The sequence below is a fragment of the Aquarana catesbeiana genome, linkage group LG12, assembly GCF_042186555.1.
Source record: "Aquarana catesbeiana isolate 2022-GZ linkage group LG12, ASM4218655v1, whole genome shotgun sequence".
Classification (NCBI taxonomy): Eukaryota; Metazoa; Chordata; class Amphibia; order Anura; family Ranidae; genus Aquarana; species Aquarana catesbeiana.
In genome coordinates, this window is record NC_133335.1 from 163,086,544 (window position 1) to 163,110,451 (window position 23,908).

The 23,908-nt window shown below is 44.8% G+C and overlaps 1 protein-coding gene across 2 annotated transcripts in view; it reads right to left on the reverse strand.

Annotated features, from left to right (window-relative positions):
- Positions 1-246: 246 nt before the first annotated feature.
- ACOX1 (acyl-CoA oxidase 1) overlaps positions 247-23,908 on the reverse strand; it is a 96,972-nt gene continuing 73,310 nt past the window's right edge. For both annotated transcript variants that reach the window (XM_073606136.1, XM_073606135.1), the window contains exons 11-14: positions 22,213-22,318; positions 10,283-10,426; positions 3,738-3,944; positions 247-1,093 (exon numbers count right to left, since the gene is read on the reverse strand). In XM_073606136.1, the coding sequence (XP_073462237.1) occupies positions 1,043-1,093; positions 3,738-3,944; positions 10,283-10,426; positions 22,213-22,318 (508 nt within the window). In that variant the 3' untranslated portion in view covers positions 247-1,042. The remainder of the gene's footprint in view (positions 1,094-3,737; positions 3,945-10,282; positions 10,427-22,212; positions 22,319-23,908) is intronic.

Genomic DNA, 23,908 nt, shown 5'->3' on the forward strand with positions numbered 1-23,908 from the left:
GCATAATGTGGCTGCATTTGATGGGCACAGTAGGGCTGCAATTGATGGGCACAGTAGGGCTGCAATTGATGGGCACAGTAGGGCTGCAATTGATAAGCACAGTAAGGCTGCAACTGATGGGTTTTTTTCCAGAATTTTTCAGTCTGTTTCCGCCCCCCCCCCAACATTTTGAGCACCTGCTGCCAATTGTCACAAGTGTCCAAACACAACATAGCATCATAGCAAATAAACACACAGAAAACAAGATAAGAAATTACTCATATGTATTCTTAAGTACATATATAATTTATGTAATAAATCACACTTCTCTTTCCATGCCTGTTGCCTAGATAGTTATTTTAAAATCCCTTTGAATTCTGCATTCATTAGCACTGTGCTCTGTAAGGGAGTAGAACACAGAGCAAACATTACAATTGTTATCTAAAGAATATGATGTAGTACATTCTGTTCTAATCAAAAGCAACAGTTGAATTACTCCAGGGTAACATAAAAACAAAAAAAGGACTTCTTGGAATGTAAGGATTAATGATAATATGCATTCAGGCAACAGGTACTTGTTTTGACCAATTTAACTGTGAAGTCATTTAATATGCAAAGGAGATCTTGAGTTGCAGAGGATGGAGAGAGAATCCCTAGACTAAGTTGGTCTACACTGCCACTGAAAAATAGAGCAGAACTAACCCCTCCTATTCTTTACAGCCAAGAAAGCTGCAATCTTAATCTGCAGTTGCCATGGTGCTGCACATGTGATCAGTTAGGACACCAGCCATTTGATGGCTTGACAGTTCGGTTGAGAGCACAAGCAACAGTGACAGTTATCATTCACAGCACATCATTCATGTTTTGGGAAACTGTTAGATTTAGTGTCACCTTAAATCTACAGACATACAGAAGTATTAGAAAAAAGGATGAGGTCGCAGACTTTGTTTCCATACTTCTTCTATCAAAAAGATCAACATAAAATTTGTGGAGATCAAAAAAAATTGCTAATAAAACCAGTTATATAAGTGCTGCTGGTCCAGTGTTCTTGCCTCGTGGTGAATCACAGCTTGGACTGAAGAGGTTTGAGGTACTTGTGGAAAGACTCATGAACCTTTGAAAGGAAAATCACGGACAAAGAAACAGTTTAATACCTTTAATAATGTAGATTGAATAGTAGATCTCACTATATTGCGGTGGGGGGGCACCTACAAAGAATGATATCAGCTGAAGATATCTTATTATTAAAATTATTTTAAAGTGACTCTGTCGTAAGAAAAGAATGGGGGCTGCCATTACTGACCTGTCATTTGGGAAAGCTATTTACCTAGCTGTCATGCACTGGCTTGAATCCTGTCAGACTTTGAACCATAAGGCCCCTTTCATACAAGCGCCTCCGTGAAGCAGAATCCGCTTGCTTAGCTAATCCCCGCTGATCAGGCGGATGACAGGTCCGTCTCCACTCCATTATTCAGAGCGGACACAGTCCCGTTCTCCTCTATGGGGCAATTGGATGGAAACTGACCGCCTGTCCGTTCCCATCTGATCCACCAGACAGATGGGAATCCGTCTGTTTTCAGTGGACAGGATCGGATGGCAGCGGGTGTCAGCGGACATGTGACAACTGACAGGCAGACCTGATCGGATCTTCCGTGTGAAAGGGACCTAACAAGTATAGAGATATGGAATTCTGACACTCATTGTGACATAAAAGTATTGAAGCCAGAGCCAGACAACTAGCATTTTCAAAAAGAAGGTGGACAATGGCAGCCTTATACTTTTCTTGTGGCGTAATAACTTTAACAAAAACAACATCTAGTATGTTACAAACAGCAACCAATCAAATTATAGATGGGAAATCCACAGTTTTCCTCTGTTCTACTTTTCAGCACAGGTATCTGAATAAGTCTTTGATCAGCACTGCCACATTTATATTTTGGAATTCTGACTATTATATTTCAGGATGCCACCTACATGGTTATGTTATATGTATAGGTTTCTCTTGTGTTCTCAAATTTACTGGCTTCAGTCATTTCTGATCGACAGACCAGGAACTAGTATTCATATCAAGACTTCTGTCTGCTTTCACTGTATACATGCAGTCATCATGGCACTCGGAAACTGGCCCGGCACTGTAAGCCGAGCTGCGCATGCACTGCTCAATTTACAGCGCTGGAAGAGACAGCGAGCAGACAGGTAGGGGCATTTTATTACAGAACAAACAGTGCATGCCTTTTCTGTAATAAAAGCTTTCCTGCTCGCAGTTTTTTACAGCTTTGTACCTATCCAACAAATATAACAGAAAAAAAACAAAAAAAAACACATTCAATGGTATATTGTTTCAACAGACCTAAATGGAGCAAATAAGAGAAGGTCATTGTTTGGGTTTTCAAATTTTAGTAACATTTTCTTGACTTCCTAGGTCAGTGGTTCTCAACCCCCCCCGGGGGTCGAATGACGATTTGCCAGGGGTCACTGAATCCTGGGCTTTTCCTGAATCCCACACCGCTCTTCCAGCCTTTTCGTGGCCGCCCAGCAGGGCTGTCCCTGGAGCCTGTGGCCGCCCAGCTGGGCAGTTCCTGGAGCCCGTCGTCGCCCACTCAGCCTCTTCGCAGCCACCCATTCAGTTGACAGCATGGCTGGGGGGCAGAGACTAAAGGTCAGCTAACTGGTGAGGAATGTGAATTGGGAAGGGCTGGAGGAGACACTATCTCCTGATTTCAGCATAGGTGTCACTGCAGGGAGACACAGTGAGTAACACTACCTGCAATTATAGTTGCCATTAAAAGTTCCCACTACATTTCTCAGATCAGCAGATGACCTTGATCAAGAGCACCTAAGTTAGCTGATCAGAACTCCCCCCAGCACTGCCACTGATCCCAGTCCCCCCCGTCAGCACTGACGCTCGTCCCAACTCCCCGCCAGCACCGACGCTCGTCCCAACTCCCCCGCCAGCACCGGCGCTCGTCCCAACTCCCCCGCCAGCACCGGCGCTCGTCCCAACTCCCCCGCCAGCACCGGCGCTCGTCCCAACTCCCCCGCCAGCACCGGCGCTCGTCCCAACTCCCCCGCCAGCACCGACGCTCGTCCCAACTCCCCCGCCAGCACAGACGCTCTTTCAATCCCCCGCCAGCACTGACACTCTTTCAACCCCCCGCCAGCACTGACACTCTTTCAACCCCCCGCCAGCACTGACACTCTTTCAACCCCCCGCCAGCACTGACACTCTTTCAACTCCCCGCCAGCACTGACACTCTTTCAACTCCCCGCCAGCACTGACACTCTTCCCATTCCCCCCACTGAGGAGTAAGAGAAGGAATAAAAATAGAGACTACATGGAAAGGAGAGGAAAAGAGGGGGAGGAACAAAGAAAAGGGAGAGAAAGAATAAGAGAACAATAACAATGGCTAGAGAGAGGGAAAGGATAAAAAAAAACAAGAAATTGGGATAGAAAGAAAAGGGAAAGAAAGGAGAACAAAGAGAAAGAGTGGTACATCCTAAAATGTACCATAAGGGGTTTTAATACTGTACGAGTGGAAGGGACTAAATGGAGCACTAAATGTCTGTGGGTTAGGGGTGCAAATCACTTGTCTTGCCTCGGGTGCTGATAACCCACGCTACGAAAATAATTTTACTGTTAGGGGTCCCCACAACATGGGCAATTTTATCAAGGGGTCATGACACTAGAGAGGTTGAGAACCACTGTCCTAGGTATAGATGTCAAATAATGTAATGCGTTTACATTTGGCATTCCTCACCTGTGTCTTGTTGAGAGGTGATTTTTTGGCCCATTCAAACATATTCTCATACACATTCCCATCATATCTCCCCAGGACAGAGCTCAGCTGAGTGTCGCTGTAGTCAAATGCATCAACCAGAGCCACTGCATTAGGACGGATTACTGCCAGCAAATCCTTAACCCGCTGCTCTACTTGTTCCAGCTGGGAGAAAGTCAGAAGTCCAGCCTGTAGAAGACGTAATAACAATATATTAATCTTATAGTACTTGTCATCTGTAAGAACTAAAGAAAAAAAAAATCCTCTTTTCTCGATGGTCCCTACTTCACCATTGACACTACTGATGCTGTTTATTCTGTAGTTAGCAATTCTTTTATACTGAAAAAAGGGAGTGCTCCCTCTAATGTCAACACTGCTAATACCAATAACCAGCCAACACTAAGGCCCCATTCACACCTCAGTGTTTTGTAGCTTGAAGCTCCAAAATGCTGGAGGAGAAAAAAAAATTATTCTCTATGGAGATGGTTCACATCTCCACTCCATGTCGTCTGAAGCTCAAAAAAGTGTTCTTGGCGCGTTTTTATTCCCATGGAAACGCGCCAGTTGTGTGTTTTTATGTACATTCGCCCGTTTTACTGCTAGTTTTTTTGCGTGATTTTCTGCTCAAATGAAAAAATGTAAAAAATAGAATAGTAATAGTATATGAATAAATACATGTAAAATAAATACACAAATAACTAAAAATCATCACAAATAAATAGAATAAATTAACCCCTAATATTAAATCAATAATGATAATAATAATAATAATAAAAACGCAAAACAAAAAATAATTACTACTAATAAATTTTTTTTTTTTATTAGTAAGGGTTGGGGGTTATTTGTCATTACTTAGTATTCATTTGAATTTATTTATTATTTATGATTTTTCATTTATTTGTGAAATGTATTTTACATTTATTTATTCATTATTATTATTATTATTAGTAATAGTAGTATTAACACCCAAAAATAAATAAATAAATAAAAACACACTAACCCCTAATCCTAACCTTAACTTTAACCACTTTCCCGAACTAAAGAAATAATAATAAATGAATAATAGATAGAAAAAAAAAAGGAAATAAAAGCCCATGGAGAAGCTAAAAGCTGAAATACCTAGCAACAAAATGATGCAGATGATAGTTTTCTCTATTGATAAAAAATGGCAAAGCTCAAAAACGCTGTATAAAAACACGCAAGTCGCACACAAAAACACTGGAAAAATGCTCAAAGATGCTACGCTCAGGTGTGAATGCAGCCTAAGTGGTCTATTAATAAAACATTCATTGCACAAATGTATGAGATTAATGCTTGTATTGTTAGCTTCATCTAGTGGCCAAAAATACAGTTTCGTTTTCTGAAATACCTCAATGCAAAAGCTATACCGCATTTTGACCATTAGAAAGAGTTGAGGATATGTGCATTAATCTCCTAAAATAGAGGACACTTAGTTTCACTTTCACAAAAGCTTTTGACATTCATGCAACAAATGTTTTAGAAATAGACCCCTATGCCATTTTTTGTGTACCCTATAAGTGTATGTTTTCTAGCAGTCTGCAACATTTTGTTGTGGTCTACACATCTACAAGAGAAACCAGCTATCAAAGGGCTCTGCATTTCACCATTAATATCCAAAAAAAAACAATGTTTCTTTATAACAGCATTTTGCCAATTGGTTTCATACAATTTCCTTAATATGACCAGGTCTATAAAAAAAAAAATAAAAAAGTTTCAAATATTTTTTTCAGGTGAATATGAAATACTGCATATTATTACATATTCTGCTTTTTAGCCAGCAGGTGGAGCTTTTGGCCCCTTTTCACATCTCTTTTGCTCAGTTTGCAGCGCTCAATAGCTCAAGTTGAAACTTCTAAATGGAGTCAGCAGTGATTTCCACCCCCCCACCACTCAAAACCTATATCACTCTGGGAATCCTTTGTCGTGTACAGTTGTGCTCATAAGTTTACATACCCTGGCAGAATTTAATGTTTTCTAGGCCATTTTCAGAGAATATGGATGATAACACAAAAACATTTTTCACTCATGGTTAGTGTTTGGCTGAAGCCATTTATTATCAGTCAACTGTTTTAACTCTTTTTAAATCACAATTTCAACAGAAACTACCCAAATGACCCTGATCAAAAGTTTACATACCCTGGTGATTTTGGCGTAACATGCACACAAGTTGACACAAAGGGGTAACAGGTCAATGAGTTTCTGGACTCCTGACAAACCCTTGCATCTTTCAACCAGTGCTGCACTAATGTTTCTGGATTCCGAGTCATGGGGAAAAGAATTGTCAAAAGATCTGCGGGAAAAGGTAGTTGAATTGTATAAAAAAGGAAAGGGATATAAAACAATATCCAAGAAATTATGAATGCCAATCAGCAGTGTTCAAGAAAAGGAAAATGAGGGGTTCTGTTGAAACAAAACTACGGTAAGGTAGACCAACTAAAATTTCAGCTGCAACTGCCAGGAAAATTGTTCGGGATGCAAAGAAAAACCCACAAATAACTTCAGGTGAAATACAGGACTCTCTGAAAACATGTGGTGTGGCCATTTCAAGATGCACAATAAGGAGGCACCTGAAGAAAGATGGGCTGCATGCTCGATTCACCAGAAGAAAGCCATTACCACACAAATGCCACAAAGTATCCCGATTACAATACGCCAAACAGCACAGAGACAAGCCTTAAATCTTCTGGCACAAAGTCATTTGGAGAGATGAGACCAAAATTGGCTTTCTGGCCAAAACCATAAATGCTACATTTGGAGAGGAGTGTGAGCTACAAAAGGCACAGAAAATTTGGTCAAAATTGTTGGCAAGATGAATGCAGTAGGTTATCAAAAAATACTGGAGGAACATTTGCATTCATCAGCCAGAAAGCTGCGCATAGTACGTACTTGGACATTCCAACATGACAATGATCCAAAACACAAGGCCAAGTAGACCTGTCATTGGTTACAGCAGAATAAAGTGAAGGTTTAGTGGGTGGTTGAGCCACTCTGGGGAGATCTCAAAACGTGCAGTTCATGCAAGACAGCCCAAGAATTTACAGGATCTGGAGGCTTTTTGCCAAGAGGAATGGGCAGCTTTACCATCTGAGAAGATAAAGAGCCTCATCCACAAATATCACAAAAGACTTCAAGCTGTCATTAAAGTGGATGTAAACCCGAAATGTTTTTTTTTTTTTTTTTATATATCATACTGTAGAGTATAAGATTATCTATCATTTGAGCCCAGTCTTGCCACACAGAGTTAATCTATCTCTGTGCAATCCTCTTTTATTGTTCAGTAAGAAAAATCTTGACAAACTGACTCACGCGGCTGTGCTCTCCCCTTTGCGCGATCACACGCATGTAAGTATCCAGGACAAATGTATGGATGTGAGGGGGTGTTTCACGTCTCCTGCATTTGTCCACTCATTTTTCAGACTATCACAATGTTCTTATTTTTATTTCTCAGATGATTATCAAGGTCTTGCTCCCGACGAGTGACCTAAAGGTCCCGAAACGCGTAGAGCTAAAAACTACCGTTATAACCACCCATTCATGAACCCACCACGGCCGCTCTTCTCCACCAAGTATATTTTCTCCTTTTTCCTAAAGCGATGCTTTAATTCATCCTATTTTTGATTTCAGTATTATCTACATTGCAATTAATCACGCGCTTATGTGACCCGTGCAACTGTAAAATACTGCCCTATATTTTGTAATAGAGTCATAATGTAAGTTTTTATTATTTTTTTCCTACTCATCTTACCTTAACTAGTATTTCTATTGGCGCTTTAATGCGCAAGCTACTTTTATGAGTATTTTCTACAATACAATTAATCATGTTATTACGTGACCTGTGTACTTGTAAAATACTGTTTTAAAATTTGGTTGGATAATGTATCTATATGTGATGATTTATTTTGAAACAATGACATACAATATGTAATAAACTCCCAACCTATGTTCTAGAAATTGACTCAATCAATAAACCATTCTTTAATTTACTTCTTTACTGCATCCGTGTGCTTCACTCAAAGTCCCACCCCCAAAAAACTTTTTCTTTAATGAGAAAAACTTTGTCAAATACTCCCCCTTGCTGTGAGTGACAGGTGATTTACATATCTCGTGCACTAGCCTAAGACATGCATTATTTTTTACTTCCCTCCCCCACTCCTTTCTTCAGCAGCTCTGCAAGGATTGGCTGTTCCACACCTCACCATGATTTGGCATGCTGAAGTCATGTGGTTACTTTCCTGACTTTTCACTGGATGTTAGAGATCATAGCAGAAGTTCATCAGAAGTTCAGTGTTAGAAATACACAGGAGAAAATGCATATTGACAAGGAGTGTAGAGGTGGGCGGGGAGTCTACTGACATCACGACTCCACCCACCGAGCTCCAGACAACAGACCCACCCACAGAATATGCAGTTTTTTGGGTCTAATAACAGACAAAAGGGGAGACATTTGACAGGTAAGGATACATGCAGGAGGCATGTATATCCTTATAGATAACCCCTATGGCAGTAGTTTAGAAAGGATGACATTGGGTTTACATCCACTTTAATGTTAAAGGGAGCAATACACGGTATTAAGAACTGGGATATGTAAACTTTTGATCAGGGTCATTTGGGTAGTTTCTGTTACCATTATGATTTAAAAAGGGTAAACACAGTTGATTGATAATAAATGGCTTCAGCCAAACACTAACCGTGAGTGAAAGAAAAGTTTGTGGGTTATCATTCATATTCTCTGAAAAAATGGCCAAGAAATCATAAATTCTGCCAGGGTATGTAAACTTTTGAGCACAACTGTATTAAATGTGTATTTGCAAAATAAATATTTTATCCTTGTTAGTATAAAGAACATGTCCTACTTCTGCTTTGATAAAACCGGAACAGAAACACAGGAAATGTAATACTAGGCCTCAGTTTACAGTCCCCTAATAGCAAAAAAGGGAAGACCAGTGCACAATCCCCCAGCACAAGTTCTACCAACCCAGCACTCTCCTTCTGACACCACACCTTCAACCACCTGACGATGTCAGATCTTCCTCTTTGCTACCATACAGGGTGCTCTCCTTCTGCAGGCCACATCCACTGAAGCTCACGCTGCTGCACATTCCTCACTCCATTCCCACCACCACTGCTGCTGCCCCACATGCTTCACCCCCCCCCCAATCAGATGCTGTTGCTCCGTGCGCCTTGCCCCTATCACATTCGAATGCCCTATGCTCATCACCTCATTCCGCACTACTGTCCCATCCCCTACAACCTCCTTATCAGACACTGCTTTTTGCTCCACCCCCCCATTCCAAGCTGCAGTTCCACCCTCCACCAAGGTCCTCCACTTCTCACACATTTACTCCTTACTGCTGTTCCATTACCCCCTTATCCCATGCTGCTGGTCCCTACCCCACATCTACCATCTCATACTGTGGTTCCCTGCTCCTCAGGCCCCATTCCACACTGCTGTTCTCTGCCCTTCAGCCCTCCATCTAATGATATGGTCCCCTGCTCCTTATCTACCATTCAATGCTGCCATCTTCTGCTCCTCACCACCACTCCCCAGGTCTTGGAACCTAAAACCCACCTCTCCTTAACCCCCTGTTCTTACGAGTGCCCCTCAGCTAGCAGTGTGCTGAGGGTGCACACGTGCGGGCGCGCTCTTGAGCCAGGCTGTGTGTGCCCATAGGGTAGAGGGAAACAATTAGTGGGGCATTTTTTGTATCAAAGCAAAAACCACTTAGAATTTAGAACCACTTTAAACTTAAAAAAAATACAATGAACGCCAGACCATTATAAATTTTCTTTACAAGAAACCTGGTATAGCAAGATGCAAGATATTACTACTTCTAGCTACACCATCCAGTTTTAAAATATGAAAAATGTAATAGACGTAAAAGCATAAACAGACGTTAAAACGAATTATATACTCCATATTAAATAAAAAAAATAAAAAATAATCAGGAATCGGATGTTTAAACACTTGCATTTAGTATTAAACACAATACATCAATTAGTAAAGCTGAAATCACCTTTGTAATAATATTAGTAGCATTAAAGTGGTCGTAAAGGCAGAAGGTTTTTTTATCTTTTCTTAATTCACTAAGATAAAAAACCTTCTGTGTGCAGCAGCCTCCCTCAGCCCCCCTAATACTTACCTGAGCCCCATCTCTATCCAGCGATGTGCACGAGTGCCTCAGATGCCTGCCTCGACGCTGTGTCTCCTTCCTGATTGGCTGAGACAAAGCAGCAGCGCTATTGGCTCCCGCTGCTGTCAAAGTCAGTTAGCCAATCAGGAGAGAGATGGGGGGGGGGGGCTGAATGGACACACAGAGCTGCTGCTTGCTGTGGGGGCACTCAACAGGAGGGAGGGGCCAGGAGCACCGAAGAGGGACCCGAGAAGAGTAGGTTCTGGCCTGCTCTGTGCTAAACCATTTCACAGAGCAGGTAACTATAACATTCTATTTTTAAAGAAAAAAAAATAGGACTTTAGTATCCCTTTAATACAATTGCTATACACAAACCTGAATAAAGTCTCCTGTGTTTTTGCTGATTCCATACAGAGCATAGAGGAGGCAGAGGGAGCTCAGTATGTGATGGGAAGAAGCATCCAGGATCTCAGATAGCTTATCCACAAAGATTTTGACAACCACATAATGGCTGTGAGCCTAAAAGATAAAAATCACATGCAGTGGTATTAGCAACTTCCAAAAACAGGTTATGTGTTTTTATAAATTTGACAGACCAGTCCAACCAAAAGGAAGATTTCAATGAAGTATGGTGGGCAGAATCACTTCCTGGCTTGATGCACCTTATGGGGCTCCAGCAGAAAGATCCGCCCAACATGATAAGTGTCTCTTATTCTGCCAACCCTTAGGTCTCATCTCTGCTTCTAAGAAAGCAGTAAACTCATCCATAATAATGAAAAATGCATAACAATGCCAACAGTCCATGCCTCCATAACTGTAGCAAGCATGTTATCAGATCTGGGAACTCAAATGCAGAGTTCTCAGCACTGAAGTTCTTAAAGTGAACCTGTGCCCAGACAATGAACGTAAAGTATTTACCAAGTCTGATAAAGCAATAAAAACAAGCCATCAGTCACCTATGTATCTATAGACACTGTGGATAAATTGATCTTCAGAATTTACAACATAGGCACTGAAACCTGTTACTTTCTTATGCCCCGTACACACGGTCGGACTTTGTTCGGACATTCCAACAACAAAATCCTAGGATTTTTTCCGACGGATGTTGGCTCAAACTTTTCTTGCATACACACGGTCACACAAAGTTGTCGGAAAATCCGATCGTTCTAAACGCGGTGACGTAAAACACGTACGTCGGGACTATAAATGGGGCAGTGGCCAATTGCTTTCATCTCTTTATTTATTCTGAGCATGCGTGGCACTTTGTCCGTCGGATTTGTGTACACACGATCGGAATTTCTGACCATGGATTTTGTTGTCGGAAAATTTTATATCCTGCTCTCAAACTTTGTGTGTCGGAAAATCCGATGGAAAATGTGTGATGGAGCCTACACACTGTCGGAATTTCCGACAACAAGGTCCTATCACACATTTTCCGTCGGAAAATCCGACCGTGTGTACGGGGCATTAGTGTGCCGCTTCTTTTGGCTTGTTTTTGTGCACTAGGGAGCCCTTTCAAATTAATGGGCTGCCACAACACAACACGCACATCGCGCACTTTGTTTACTGTACCCTTAAAAACACAAAAGGTATTTCTAAGCTTTAGGCCCCTTTCACACTTATACGACTTGTCCCACGATTTTGTACTGCAAAATCGTATGACAAGTCATTCTCCATGATTTTCAATGACTACCATTCATATTGGCACGACTTTAAGTCGTGCCGACTTGAAAGTAGTCCCTGCACTACTTTGGTCCAACTTCTATGCGAGTTGTACTCAATGTTAAACCCTCAAGTAGCATGCAAATCGTGCCTGAATAATATAGACACGATTTCAGTACGACTTTGTAAACACAAGCCTGGCTCTCTGATCGGGAAAGGAAAAACTTTTTTTTTCCTTTCGCGATGAGCGACAGGCAGTGCTGACAGCTGCCTGGTATGAATCCTGAGGGGGAACGCCGCGCCAAGTTTTAAATGAAAAAACCGGCGTGGGTTCCCCCCCAGGGGCATACCAGACCCTTATCCGAGCACGCAGCCCGGCCGGTCAGGAATGGGGGTGGGGACGAGCGAGCGCCCCCCCTTGACCGTACCAGACCGCATGCCCTCAACATGGGGGGTGGGTGCTTTGGGGCATGGGGGGCACCCTGTGGGGCCCCCTCACCCCAAAGCACCTTGTCCCCATGTTGATGAGGAAAAGGGCCTCTACCCGACAACCCTGGCCGTTGGTTGTCCGGGTCTACGGGCAGGGGGCTTATTGGAATCCGGGAGCCTCCTTTAATAAGGGGGCCCCCAGATCCCGGCCCCCCACCCTATGTGAATGAGTATGGGGTACATCGTACCCCTACCCATTCACCTAGGGAAAAAAAAAGTGTCAATAAAAACACACTGCACAGGTTTTTAAAGTAATTTATTAGGCAGCTCCGGGGTCCTCTCCCGACTTCGGGGGTCTCTCCGGCGTCTTCTCCCGGTGTCCTGATCTTCATCCGGCTCCTCCGCTATCTTCTGCAGCTCAATTGCTAGCGGTGGCCCGGACTTCTGCCTTCTTGTCTTCTTCCAATGTTGACACGACGCTCTCTCCAGCTGCAATAGTCTCTGAGCTCTCCGCAATGGACTTATATAGGCGGTGACCCCGCCCCCTTATGAGGTCACTGTCCCGGGGCATGCTGGGACTGTGCCGTCATAAGGGGGCGTGGTCATCACCAGGTGACCATGCCCCCTAAAACGTCACAGTCCCAGCATGCCCAGGGACTGTGATGGCATAAGGGGGCGGGATCACCGCCTATATAAGTCCGTTGCGGAGAGCTCAGAGACCATTGCAGCTGGAGAGAGCGTCATGTCAACATCTCTGGAAGAGAAGAGGGAAGAAGACGATCCAGAAGTCCGGGCCACCACTGGCAAAAGAGCGGCAGAAGATAGTGGTGGAGCCGGCAGAAGATGATGCGGAAACCGGACAGACCCCCGAAGTCGGAAGAGGATCCCCGAAGTCGGAAGAAAACCCCAGAGCTGCCTAATAAATTACTTTAAAAACCTGTGTAGTGTGTTTTTTATTGACACTTTTTTCCCTAGGTGAATGGGTAGGGGTACGATGTACCCCATACTCATTCACATAGGGTGGGGGGCCGGGATCTGGGGGCCCCCTTATTAAAGGGGGCTCCCGGATTACGATAAGCCCCCCGCCCGCAGACCCGGACAACCAACGGCCAGGGTTGTCGGGAAGAGGCCCTTGTCCTCATTAACATGGGGACAAGGTGCTTTGGGGTGGGGGGGGCCCGCAGGGCGCACCCCCATGCCCCAAAGCACCCACCCCCCCTGTTGAGGGCATGCGGCCTGGTACGGTTCAGGGGGGGGGGGGCGCTCGCTCGTCCCCACCCCCATTCCTGACCGGCCGGGCTGCATGCTTGGATAAGGGTCTGGTATGGATTTTGGGGGGACCCCCACACCGATTTTTCGGCGTAGGGGGTTCCCCTTACAATCCATACCAGACCTAAGGGCCTGGTATGCCCCTGGGGGGGAACCCCACGCCAGTTTTTTATTTAAAACTTGGCGTGGAGTTCCCCCTTATGATTCATACCAATTATTGTATGTTTTCATTTGTTAATGCCAAAAATGTGGCAAAGTCGTACAAAGTAGTACTGCTCCCAAATCGCTGTAAAATCGCGGCAAATCACTGTAAAATCGTGGCAAAATCGTGGCCGCGAAATCGCGCGACTTTGAAGTCATATAAGTGTGAAAGGGGCCTTAGAGTTTTTGTTATGATCTTTGAAGATTAATTAGGTGCACTAATGCTAGCCTTTTAAAAACATAAATAGTGCAGCGCTAAATAAAACTAGACTAAATCACTAAGGATTAATAAATGTATGAATCTAAAAACTTCAGAGAGAAAGTCCATGCATACTAATGCTAGCCTAACTTTTTTCTAGATGTGCATCTTTCAAACGGTAGTCTTCTACCATTTCATAGACTGTATTCATCAGAAATACCTGGCAATCCTGCCAGTACACCTTTTTCCTTGTAGAAAATTGACCCTGCAAAGCATTGCAACAGACGCGTACCTGCATGCTCAGTTTACATTCTGTGCTGTTCTGAGGTACAGGATGCACGGCATCCCTGTACCTTTGGTATTCCGTTTACCTGTCGCACAACTGCCCAGCCCTGTCTTGCTGATGGCTGTGGGGTCACATGACTGAACAATAAAAGCGGATTAGGAAAAAGGATAAAAAATATTGTTTCTTGGAAATTGTAAAAGCTAATTAGGCACATTCACAAATGCTATAAGGTAACATTCACATCAGCATTTTGGGCTGAGTTGTTCAACGCAGTCCCAACACAAGAACAAGTCATTTTGCTTTAAAATTAGTATGCAGTGCACATTCATTGAGAGCACAGTAATGCACACTGTGGTGTGAATAGGCTCTCCAAAATATTAGAAACTGATTGAAGCTGTTAAAACAGGAGTGTCAAACTCAAATTCATCGGGGGCCGCATCAGCAGTATGGTTGCCCTCAAAGGGCCGGTTGTATCTGTAGGACTATGTATATACTCAGAGTGCAGGGGTCAGGAGTGCGCTACGTACAGCGTGCAGGGGTCAGGAGTGCGCTACGTACAGCGTGCAGGGGTCAGGAGTGCGCTACGTACAGCGTGCAGGGGTCAGGAGTGCGCTACGTACAGCGTGCAGGGGTCAGGAGTGCGCTACGTACAGCGTGCAGGGGTCAGGAGTGCGCTACGTACAGCGTGCAGGGGTCAGGAGTGCGCTACGTACAGCGTGCAGGGGTCAGGAGTGCGCTACGTACAGCGTGCAGGGGTCAGGAGTGCGCTACGTACAGCGTGCAGGGGTCAGGAGTGCGCTACGTACAGCGTGCAGGGGTCAGGAGTGCGCTACGTACAGCGTGCAGGGGTCAGGAGTGCGCTACGTACAGCGTGCAGGGGTCAGGAGTGCGCTACGTACAGAGTGCTGGGGTCAGGAGTGCGCTACGTACAGAGTGCAGGGGTCAGGAATGCGCTACGTACAGAGTGCAGGGGTCAGGAATGCGCCCCAAGTTTCCTCACATCTGTTCTCTTTCCTACATTTCTACCTGGCCCAGCTCTGGTACCTCCCTGTATAGGCGGCTCCCTCCCTTTGTATTGGGCTATAGTTAGTAGTTTCCTGTTTATTGGGCTATATGCGGTACCTCCCTCTGTGGGCAGATCTCTGTGTTTAGTATCACTCAGTTTTGCTATGTTTCTTTTCACTATCACTTCAAAATAAGCAGCACACACTTCATCAACACAAGTGCTTAAAAAGCCCTCAGGACGCAGCCTGCTGGATGGGGGGGAAAAAAAAAAAAAAAAAAAAAAAAAAAAAAAAACAGAGCTGTCAGCAATCTCTGGCACTTTGCAGGAAAAATGTCACTATGCAAAAAGCTGGCGTCGCTGGAGGGACTGGGGAGGCGAGAGAGCGAGGACGGGGTGGAGGCGGGGACAGGGCAGTGGCGGAGGCGGAGACAGGGTGGCATCGTTGGCTGAGGAAAAGCTGAGGGAGACGGGGGTGGAGGCGGAGACAGAGCGGCATCGTTGGCTGAGACAAAGCTGAAGGAGGCATGGGTGGAGGTGGAGACAGAGCGGCATCGTTGGCCGAGGCAAAGCTGAGGGAGGCGGGGGTGGAGGGGAAGATGTTTACTTGTTCTCATGGAGACTGACCGGCCGTGCCACTCGCGAGGGGGGGGATGTTTTCTTGTTGCCTGGGATACCTGGCAGAGGGCCACATGACAAGGCCTGGTGGGCCGGATTCGGCCCGCGGGCCTTGTGTTTGCCACCGGTGTGTTAGAAGATTCATAAGGGAACCTGTCAGTAAAAGAAGAAATATAAGAATTTACTAGTTCCAAACTGAAGGCACCACAATAGGCCTAGACAGGCCTAGAGGTCTGAGATAAATGCAACCTATTCAATTTAGGATCCTTTGACACCCCGGGCATGTTGAGTAGACAAACCTTGCCTTGAGGTCTCTGGAAGAGCTTTGCCATGTCACCTAGCATCTCTTGATTCAGTCCACTCGCCCACCACTGTTATCAGTTACGTCTGATGCAACAAGAAACAAATGGTAGGTGCCTAAATCAGTTTTAATCTGAATACCATATTGTTGGTCAAATGGAATTCCTCTTTAAGGGTGTCAAAACTTTTAAGGGTTCCACCCGACCAGACATGGTGTAAGTAGAGTACACCCCTCTCCATCCAAGGTCCCGGGTCATGGATGTTGTGGAGCTCTGGTAAGTCTCTGTTACACCATAAGGGAGTGAAGTCGTTATGTCTGGGTATATTAAGTTTATTGTTTGCGAGTTCCCAGATGCGTCTGTACTGGTATATCAGGGATGTTCTGTGTGTGTTACCTTCATTGGTCCTAGTGCCCATGGTGATAGCATATATAGAATCTGAGGTTCCTTGGGCCCATCGTGGGCAAAGTAGCATCCGGAATCTTTCACTGTCCACCTTATCTATATGGTAAAGTTGGGAGAGTTGGGACGCAATATAGTAGTGATTAAAGTCTGGGAGTGCTGTGCCTCCCATGTCTGTTGGGTTTTTGAGGGTTTGCCATGCAATCTTGTGTCTATTTTTCCCCCACACAAAGGGTTTGATAAGGGACTCCATTATTTTAAAGTGTTTTAGAGGTATGTATGTTGGGGCATGCCAGAGTATATATAATATTTTAGGGAGTAGTATCATTTTTATAAGGTTGATGCGGCCCCATACTCCTAAGGGCAGTCTGGTCCACGACTGCGTTTTAGTTTTAATAAGGGAATATAATGGTTTAATGTTGAGTGTTATATAGTCTGCTGAATTGTTGGAGGTATTTATTCCTAGGTATTTAATTGTGTCTACTCTTTGTAATGGTAGGGTGGCTTGGAATTCCGTGAGTGGGAAGGTGTCTATTGGTAAAACTTGGGATTTCTCCCAATTTATTTTGAGACCCGAGAATTTCCCAAAACGTTCAATTGTCTGAAGAGCCCGGTGGAGGGAAGGACCTGGGTCCGCCAGATATAGTAATGTGTCATCAGCATACATGCTGATTTTTTCTGTAAGGGTTCCAGTTTTTAATCCTATGATCTCTGGGTCTGTCCGAATAGAAATAGCTAGTGGTTCCGCAGCCAGAGCATACAGTAGTGGGGACAACGGGCAGCCCTGTCTCGTGCCTCTGTGGAGGTCGAACTTCTGAGACGGCCATCCATTCGCCACCACTCTGGCCTTAGGGTTCTGGTATAGTAATTGTACCCATTGAATGAATTTTGGACCAAAGCCATATCGTTCGAGACAGCACCAGAGATATCCCCACTCAACCGAGTCGAAAGCCTTGGCTGTATCAAGGGTGACTATCACTCTTGTGCCTACATTCTCATGTGTAGCCTGCAGGTTTATAAATAGTTTCCGTAGGTTAAAGGAAGTGTTACGTCCCGGCATAAAACCTGCCTGGTCAGTATGTATAAGGCTGAGTATCACTTGATTGAGTCGCATGGCTAGGATTTTGGCCAGGATCTTGATATCAGCCTGTAATAATGAGATAGGGCGGTAGGATTCCGGGTTACCCAGGTCCTTGCCCGGTTTAGGTATTAAGACTATTGTGGCCTCACCCATAGAGGCTGGGAGGGTGAATTGTTTAAACATGACATTGTAGAGGGTAAGCAATTTGGGGGTGATTATTTCATTGTAATGAGAGTAAAATTCTATGGGTAACCCATCTGAGCCAGGGGATTTAGATTTGGCGAAACTCGCAATTGCGGTGTCTATTTCTTCCCTAGTGAGAGGGGCCTCTAGAAGCTCCCTTTGTTCAATCGTAAGTTGAGGGAATGCTACTCCTTCCAGGAAGGGAGTCATATCATCTGGTCCCTCTTGGGTCCTAGAGTTGTATAAGTCCATAAAGAACTCCCTAAACTTAGATGATACAGCAGGAGGATCTGTGATTTTTTGCCCCTCTGGGCCCTGAAGTGCAATTACCACTGGGGGCCTATCCTCATTTCAAGCCAGAAACGCCAGGAGTTTTCCAGCTCTCTCTCCCTGCTCAAAATACTTCTGTTTGGCAAAAAATAATTTCTGTCTTGCTTTTTCGTATTGGAGTTGATTCATAATCCTGGATTGTAGTTTTAAGTGGGAGGCGTTAGCTTGGGATGGGTCAGTTTGATATATGTGTTCTGTGCGTGAGAATTCAGTCTCCGCCTTCTCATAAATGTCTGATGAGTTTGTTTTGATCCTGTTGATGCGAGTTATTAGGGTGGCCCTGGCGTGTATTTTAAAGGTCTCCCATACTATCAGGAAAGAGGCAGAGTTTGTGTTTTCCCGGAAGAAGATCTCCCATTCGGCTGACAAGTCGTCATCCTCTGGCAACAACGTCAGCCAGAACGGATTGAGGCGCCATGAAGTTGGTGGTTTATCTATGTGGAAGGTAAGGGTGATCCAGTATGGAGCACGATCCGAGAGCAGTCTAGGACCAAACTCTGTCTCAAGGAGACGTGCTAACAGATTTTGGGATATAAAAATAAAGTCAATTCTTGACATAGTATTGTGTGTTGCTGAGAAGCAGGAGTATTTACGCGTGTGCGGGTGTTTATGTCTCCAGGTGTCTATCAAGTGAAAGGGTGAGAAAAGCCTGGCGAGTCTAGTATCCTTGGGAGGGTTTATGGCAAGTGGAGTTGGTCTCAGTCTGTCTAATTCTTCATTGAGTGTACTATTGAAATCTCCCATCCATATTGTTTGAGCTGTTGGGTATTTTGCTATGAAGGAAATTCCCTCCAGTAGTATGGAGGTGGAGAATGGGGGAGGGACATAGACAGCCAGGATCAAGAAGGGTTCCCCGTGTAATTTAGAGGATATAAATATATATCTACCTTGTGGGTCAGTGTGTAACTCGCATAGTTCAAAGTGCACTGTTTTTGCGATAAGTACCGAGACACCTCTTGAGTGTGTTGTGTGAGACGAGTGGAACGCCCAACCCACCCATGGGCGACGGAGTGTCATCTGAAGTCTACCCTCTATATGTGTCTCAACCAGGGTCACCACATCTGCTCTTTGCTTTTTAAGAAATGCGAGAGCTGCCGCCCGTTTAATTTTGTCACGCAATCCCCTCACATTCCATGTAAGGAACTTCAATGACAGTTTGGGCATTGTTGTTTGTGACTATATATTAGTATACTAATGTAGCCTTTAGCTCCATTGTGGCAGGGCGATGTAGAATGGTTAGACAGAAGGGATAGGTGATATAACATATTGCATTTGTCCAGGAGACACCCGATAGAACCAGGACTTGTTAGTGTTGCAGACGTATCAGTTAAAGTGCACACAATTAAGTTCAGTTTTTCAGCTTCCCTTCCCCACTCCCTCCTCCCTGCAGTGTCCCCCACCCAACCAATGTCAGCTTGCATCAGTAACAGAGTTTTCTTTATGCTTTTGCATCTGGCAGCATAGTAAAAGAAGAAATAGTAAGAGGGCAATAAGTAAAATGGGATGGACTTCTGCGTACCCAGCCTGAAGTTCCCTTTCTTTAGAAGAAACAAAACAGAAAGTATCAGGCTCCCAATACATCCGCAATATAACTTGTTATGGGTAGCAAATGAACACCAGATAGGCGTAGGATATAGCATTGTCATACACATGTAAACCGAAGCACGTGTGGTTGAATCCAGCTTTTTAGTTCCCCCCCTCCCTGAGACGTATTCTCTCCAATTGATCTCGGTGTGTATGCATGACAATACTTTCCCTGTGGACCCGAACTTGACACTATATTGAGGGGTAGCGTATTGATATAGAAACGGGAATTGTAATAGAATATGCTTTGGTGGTCTCAATCCACACCCCTCTCTCCTTAATAGGAAAAAAATAAATGGGGTTAGATTCTTTCTGGTCATGTGATGTAACTCACTGCATACAGCACTCGAACACCAGTGAAACATAAGGTATGCCAGTGATGCACGCCCGAACATTAAAACGCATACATTGAAATTCAACTTGTGTGTTTCCCCTCCCCCCTCCCTGCTTTGCATCTTCCCCAACTGATGCTAGCATTCACCCATAACAAAACTTTCTTTGCAGTCTCGGCCTTGACGGCATATTGAGAGAAAAAATAATGAAAGTAAAGTATTTGAAGTAGGATAAGTGTCTGTGCACCTCTAAACTTCTCTTTCCATAAAGGAAAAAACACAGAGAAGGCTAGCCTCTCTTCACTCAGGTGTGTATCTGGAGTTTGCACATTATCAGGGTTGGTGCTGTTGTGGTAGTTTCTTCTTAGGCCGTCAATTCCAGACTTGCATGGGGGCAGAGTACGCTGCACTCTGCTTGTGGATTGCAGGACTGTAGTAGCCCAGAGCTCCTTTGAGGTGTAAAAAGTAATGAGTGTAGTTCGGTCACTTAAGAAGTTATCCCAGGAAAGTTCCAGCATTGTGTATCAGCAGTGATCCGCAGAATATAAACTGGATCGAAGCCCACAACAGGGGAGTACGTGTGGATATTTGTGTAGACACTGTGTCCCTCTACCCCTTAGGTTATCTTCACAATGATAACAACTGGTGAAGTAAATGGGGGTGAGTGTTCAGTGTGGAAATTTGATATTGAGTTGCTGTTGCATCTATTGCAGGGGTATGCGTGTGGAAGATTAATGTATAATTACATACTCACAGACACCTTAATCCGCCTTTTCCAAGTTGTTTCTGCGTTCCATCCAGGCCATCAGCTCAGCGGGATCTTCAAAAAAGGAAACACGGCCATCGTGTTCTACACGGAGACGCGCTGGAAACAGCATGGCATATTTCATGTTGAGGTTTCTAAGCTTGCGCTTGGCTTCCATGAAATTTTGTCTGCGTCGCTGCACCTCCGCCGAAAAGTCAGGGAACACCGCTATTTTTACGTTGCCTAGGGGGATGTTGCCCCTCTCCCTTGCAAGTCGCAAGGCAGCGTCTCTATCTCTGTAGTTGAGCATTTTGGCTATAAAAGTACGTGGTGGGGCTCCGTGTGGTGGTGGTCTGGCGGGCATGCGGTGAGCTCTTTCAACTGCCAGCATGGGGGAGAAGGCCTCTCTACCATAAGTCTTGATGAGCAATTGCTCCAGGAAAAGTGTGGGGTCCTTACCTTCAGCCCCCTCTGGCAGTCCAATGAGGCGGAGGTTACATCTCCTGCTTCTGTTCTCAAGGTCTTCTTGCTTGGAGAATAGTTGTTGGATTTGCTGCTTCATGTGGTGCACCTCCGTTCTCATTGGAGGAATGGTGTCCTCCATGTCACTGATGGGGGTTTCAGTTTCTTTAACTCGGTCCCGGAGTTTGTGGAAGTCTTGTCTGATCAAGGATATGTCTACCTTAACTTCTTCTATCTGTGAGGCAAGTGATGTTCTGCAGAGGGTTATTGCTTCCAGCAGCTTTTCTGTGTCTCCCGCTGTGCGCTCTTCGCCATGTGTAGCGTCGCCGCCATTTTCCGCCTGGTCCTCCCTGTCCTGTCGGCGGAATTGATCTAACTTAGATGTGGCGGCTTTCTGAGATTTCGATGGCGACATGATGTCCAGATGTTGGGGTATCTGGGGAGATGGGGACAGGAGCTAATCTTGCTGTGTCAATGTGCGAGGTGTTACCCCTCCTCTCTCAGAGAATTTGGCAGACTGGAGCTATGCCCTGTAAGATACAGGGGGCCGAGTAGGTTCTGTTGAGAGGGGAATAACAGGACCCCAGACTGTGTCTGCAGTACAGGCAGAGGAGGAAGGTGTGCCAAAATGGCCGCCGGTCACAGCATATAGGCCTAGGCCGCAAACTAGGCCGGTTATGGACGTCCGTCTCCTTGGGCCTCTGATGGTTAAATAGGCCAGTAATCAAGGAGATGAGTGCTGTCCAGCTCTCCCAGGGGGTTATCCAGCAGTTGGGTACCTGTATAGTGAGGCAGGCTTCAGGCAGGGCCGCAGATGAGGAGGACCAAGATGGCCGCGACCTCCGGTGGTAGGCCGAAGCCGCGGTCTAAATTTATTGCGCCGCCGAGCGGGAGATCGCCGCTCCGGTCGGGTCGTCGTGCGCTCCTCCTCCACAGGGACCAGATGGTTCTTTTTTAGGTGTCCCAAGGGCACAATCCAGCCGGATTTTTAGTTTAGAAAGTCCAGGATTAATTAGGAAAAGGAGTAATGGACGGAGCTCTGTGTCCACACGTCCTACTCCATGCTGTGTCAGGCCACGCCCCCTGCCTAAATCAGTTTTGAACTAACTGGAAAGGTTATTCAACCCGTCTGCCCACTCTAAACTGAAATATACTTAAGATGGCTATTAAAAGAAAGACATAAAAGGGTGTTTAGCATTCAGATTTAAATTTTGTCTTACTTGAGATGCCCGGACCAGATCTACAGAGTTTTTGTTCCAAGCATCCTCTTTACGTTTTCCACGCTTCAAATCAGCCTGGACACTCCTAGATGCACCTACAACAAGCCTGGAGGTAAGGAAATGAAAAGAGTGAATTAAACATTGATGCATTGTATTACTGCATTTAAAGATATTAGATTGTAAGTCCCTATGAGCAGGGCCCTCCTAACTCGCTTATATTGCATTGTATTGTTGCCGTTTTGTCTCACTTCATATTGTAAAGTCCTGTGCAAACTGATGGCGCTATATAAATCCTGAATAATAATAATAATAATAATAAAGCAGAACTGCTGTATATTAGGCTCAAGTGTGGCACAAAATATAACAGGGTAGGCACATACCTGTTGTAATTGCTTGCTGTATGGCCAAAAACCTTTCTGAACTGACAAAGCTCTGTCCCTTCCTTAGACCCCTTTCACACTGGGGCGGTTTGCAGGCGTTATTGCGCTAAAAATACCGCCTGCAAACCGACCCAAAACAGCCGCTGCTGTTTGTTCAGTGTGAAAGCCCGAGGGCTTTCACACTGAAGCGGTGCGCTGGCAGGAGAAGAAAAAAACTCCTGCAAGCCGCATCTTTGGAGCGGTGAAGGAGCGGTGTATTCACCGCTCCTGCCTATTGAAATCAATGGGGCAGCGCAGCTATATGAGCGGTTTTAACCCTTTTTCGCCCACCAGCGGGGGTTAAAACTGCACCGATAGCGGCCGAATACAGCCGCAAAAACGACGGTAAAACATCGCTAAAAATAGCGCTGTTTTACCGCCGACGCCCCCACCGCCCCAGTGTGAAAGGGGCCTTAGAGTGACAGAGCTTGCATGCCCTCTCCTGCCTCTTAAAACATTTCTACTAGCCAGTGAGAAATTGAATCACAGCAAGGGGCCAATAAGAATATGAAGAGCAGAAGGGAGCGGGCAAGCTCTCACACTCCTATGTGATGGAGTTCTGCCCCTTTAAAATGGGCCAGCATTTTAATTACATTGTACATGTAATGAGTAATTTAAGCCACTGCAGATATATGGGGGCACCACGAAGTGCTTGTTATTTATACCAACTAGCATATTTTTAAAAATGCATTAGAGATTGTGATACATTCATACATTAAAGCACAGAAATCTGACAAACCCTGCTGACCACATGCCTTAAATCGTGTATGTGCACACATTAAAATTTGTTAGCAAGACTATTTTGGGAGTCTAGTGTGAGCCCAAGACACCTCTGCATGTGCTGTCCATTAAAAATGAATGTTGGCAAGACAAAGTGGTCTTCAAAGCTTAATACACATTGCAATCTGACTGTATAATCACCTTTAGATCTACCAACAACTATGTAGTTCAAGGACCTGCCAGATTGAGAACAAGTTAAATTGACACCTTAGGTAGTTGCCTTATATGAAATATTCCAATTCCACCATAATTAGAGTGCTGTAAATAACATCATTAAATTAGTAAAACACAGTATTCCACTCACTTTGTACAAAATAAAACCAGCACAAAAACCGGAAGTACTGTATACTGCCACTTGTGTGTCACTGGCCGGATCTGACTTCACCACCCATGGTCACTTGGGTGGGGATGTCAGATATGTCCAGTGACACGCAAGTGGCGGCGTATATCTGGTTTCTGGTTTTAATGCTTGCTTTATTTTGTAAAGTGAGTGGAAT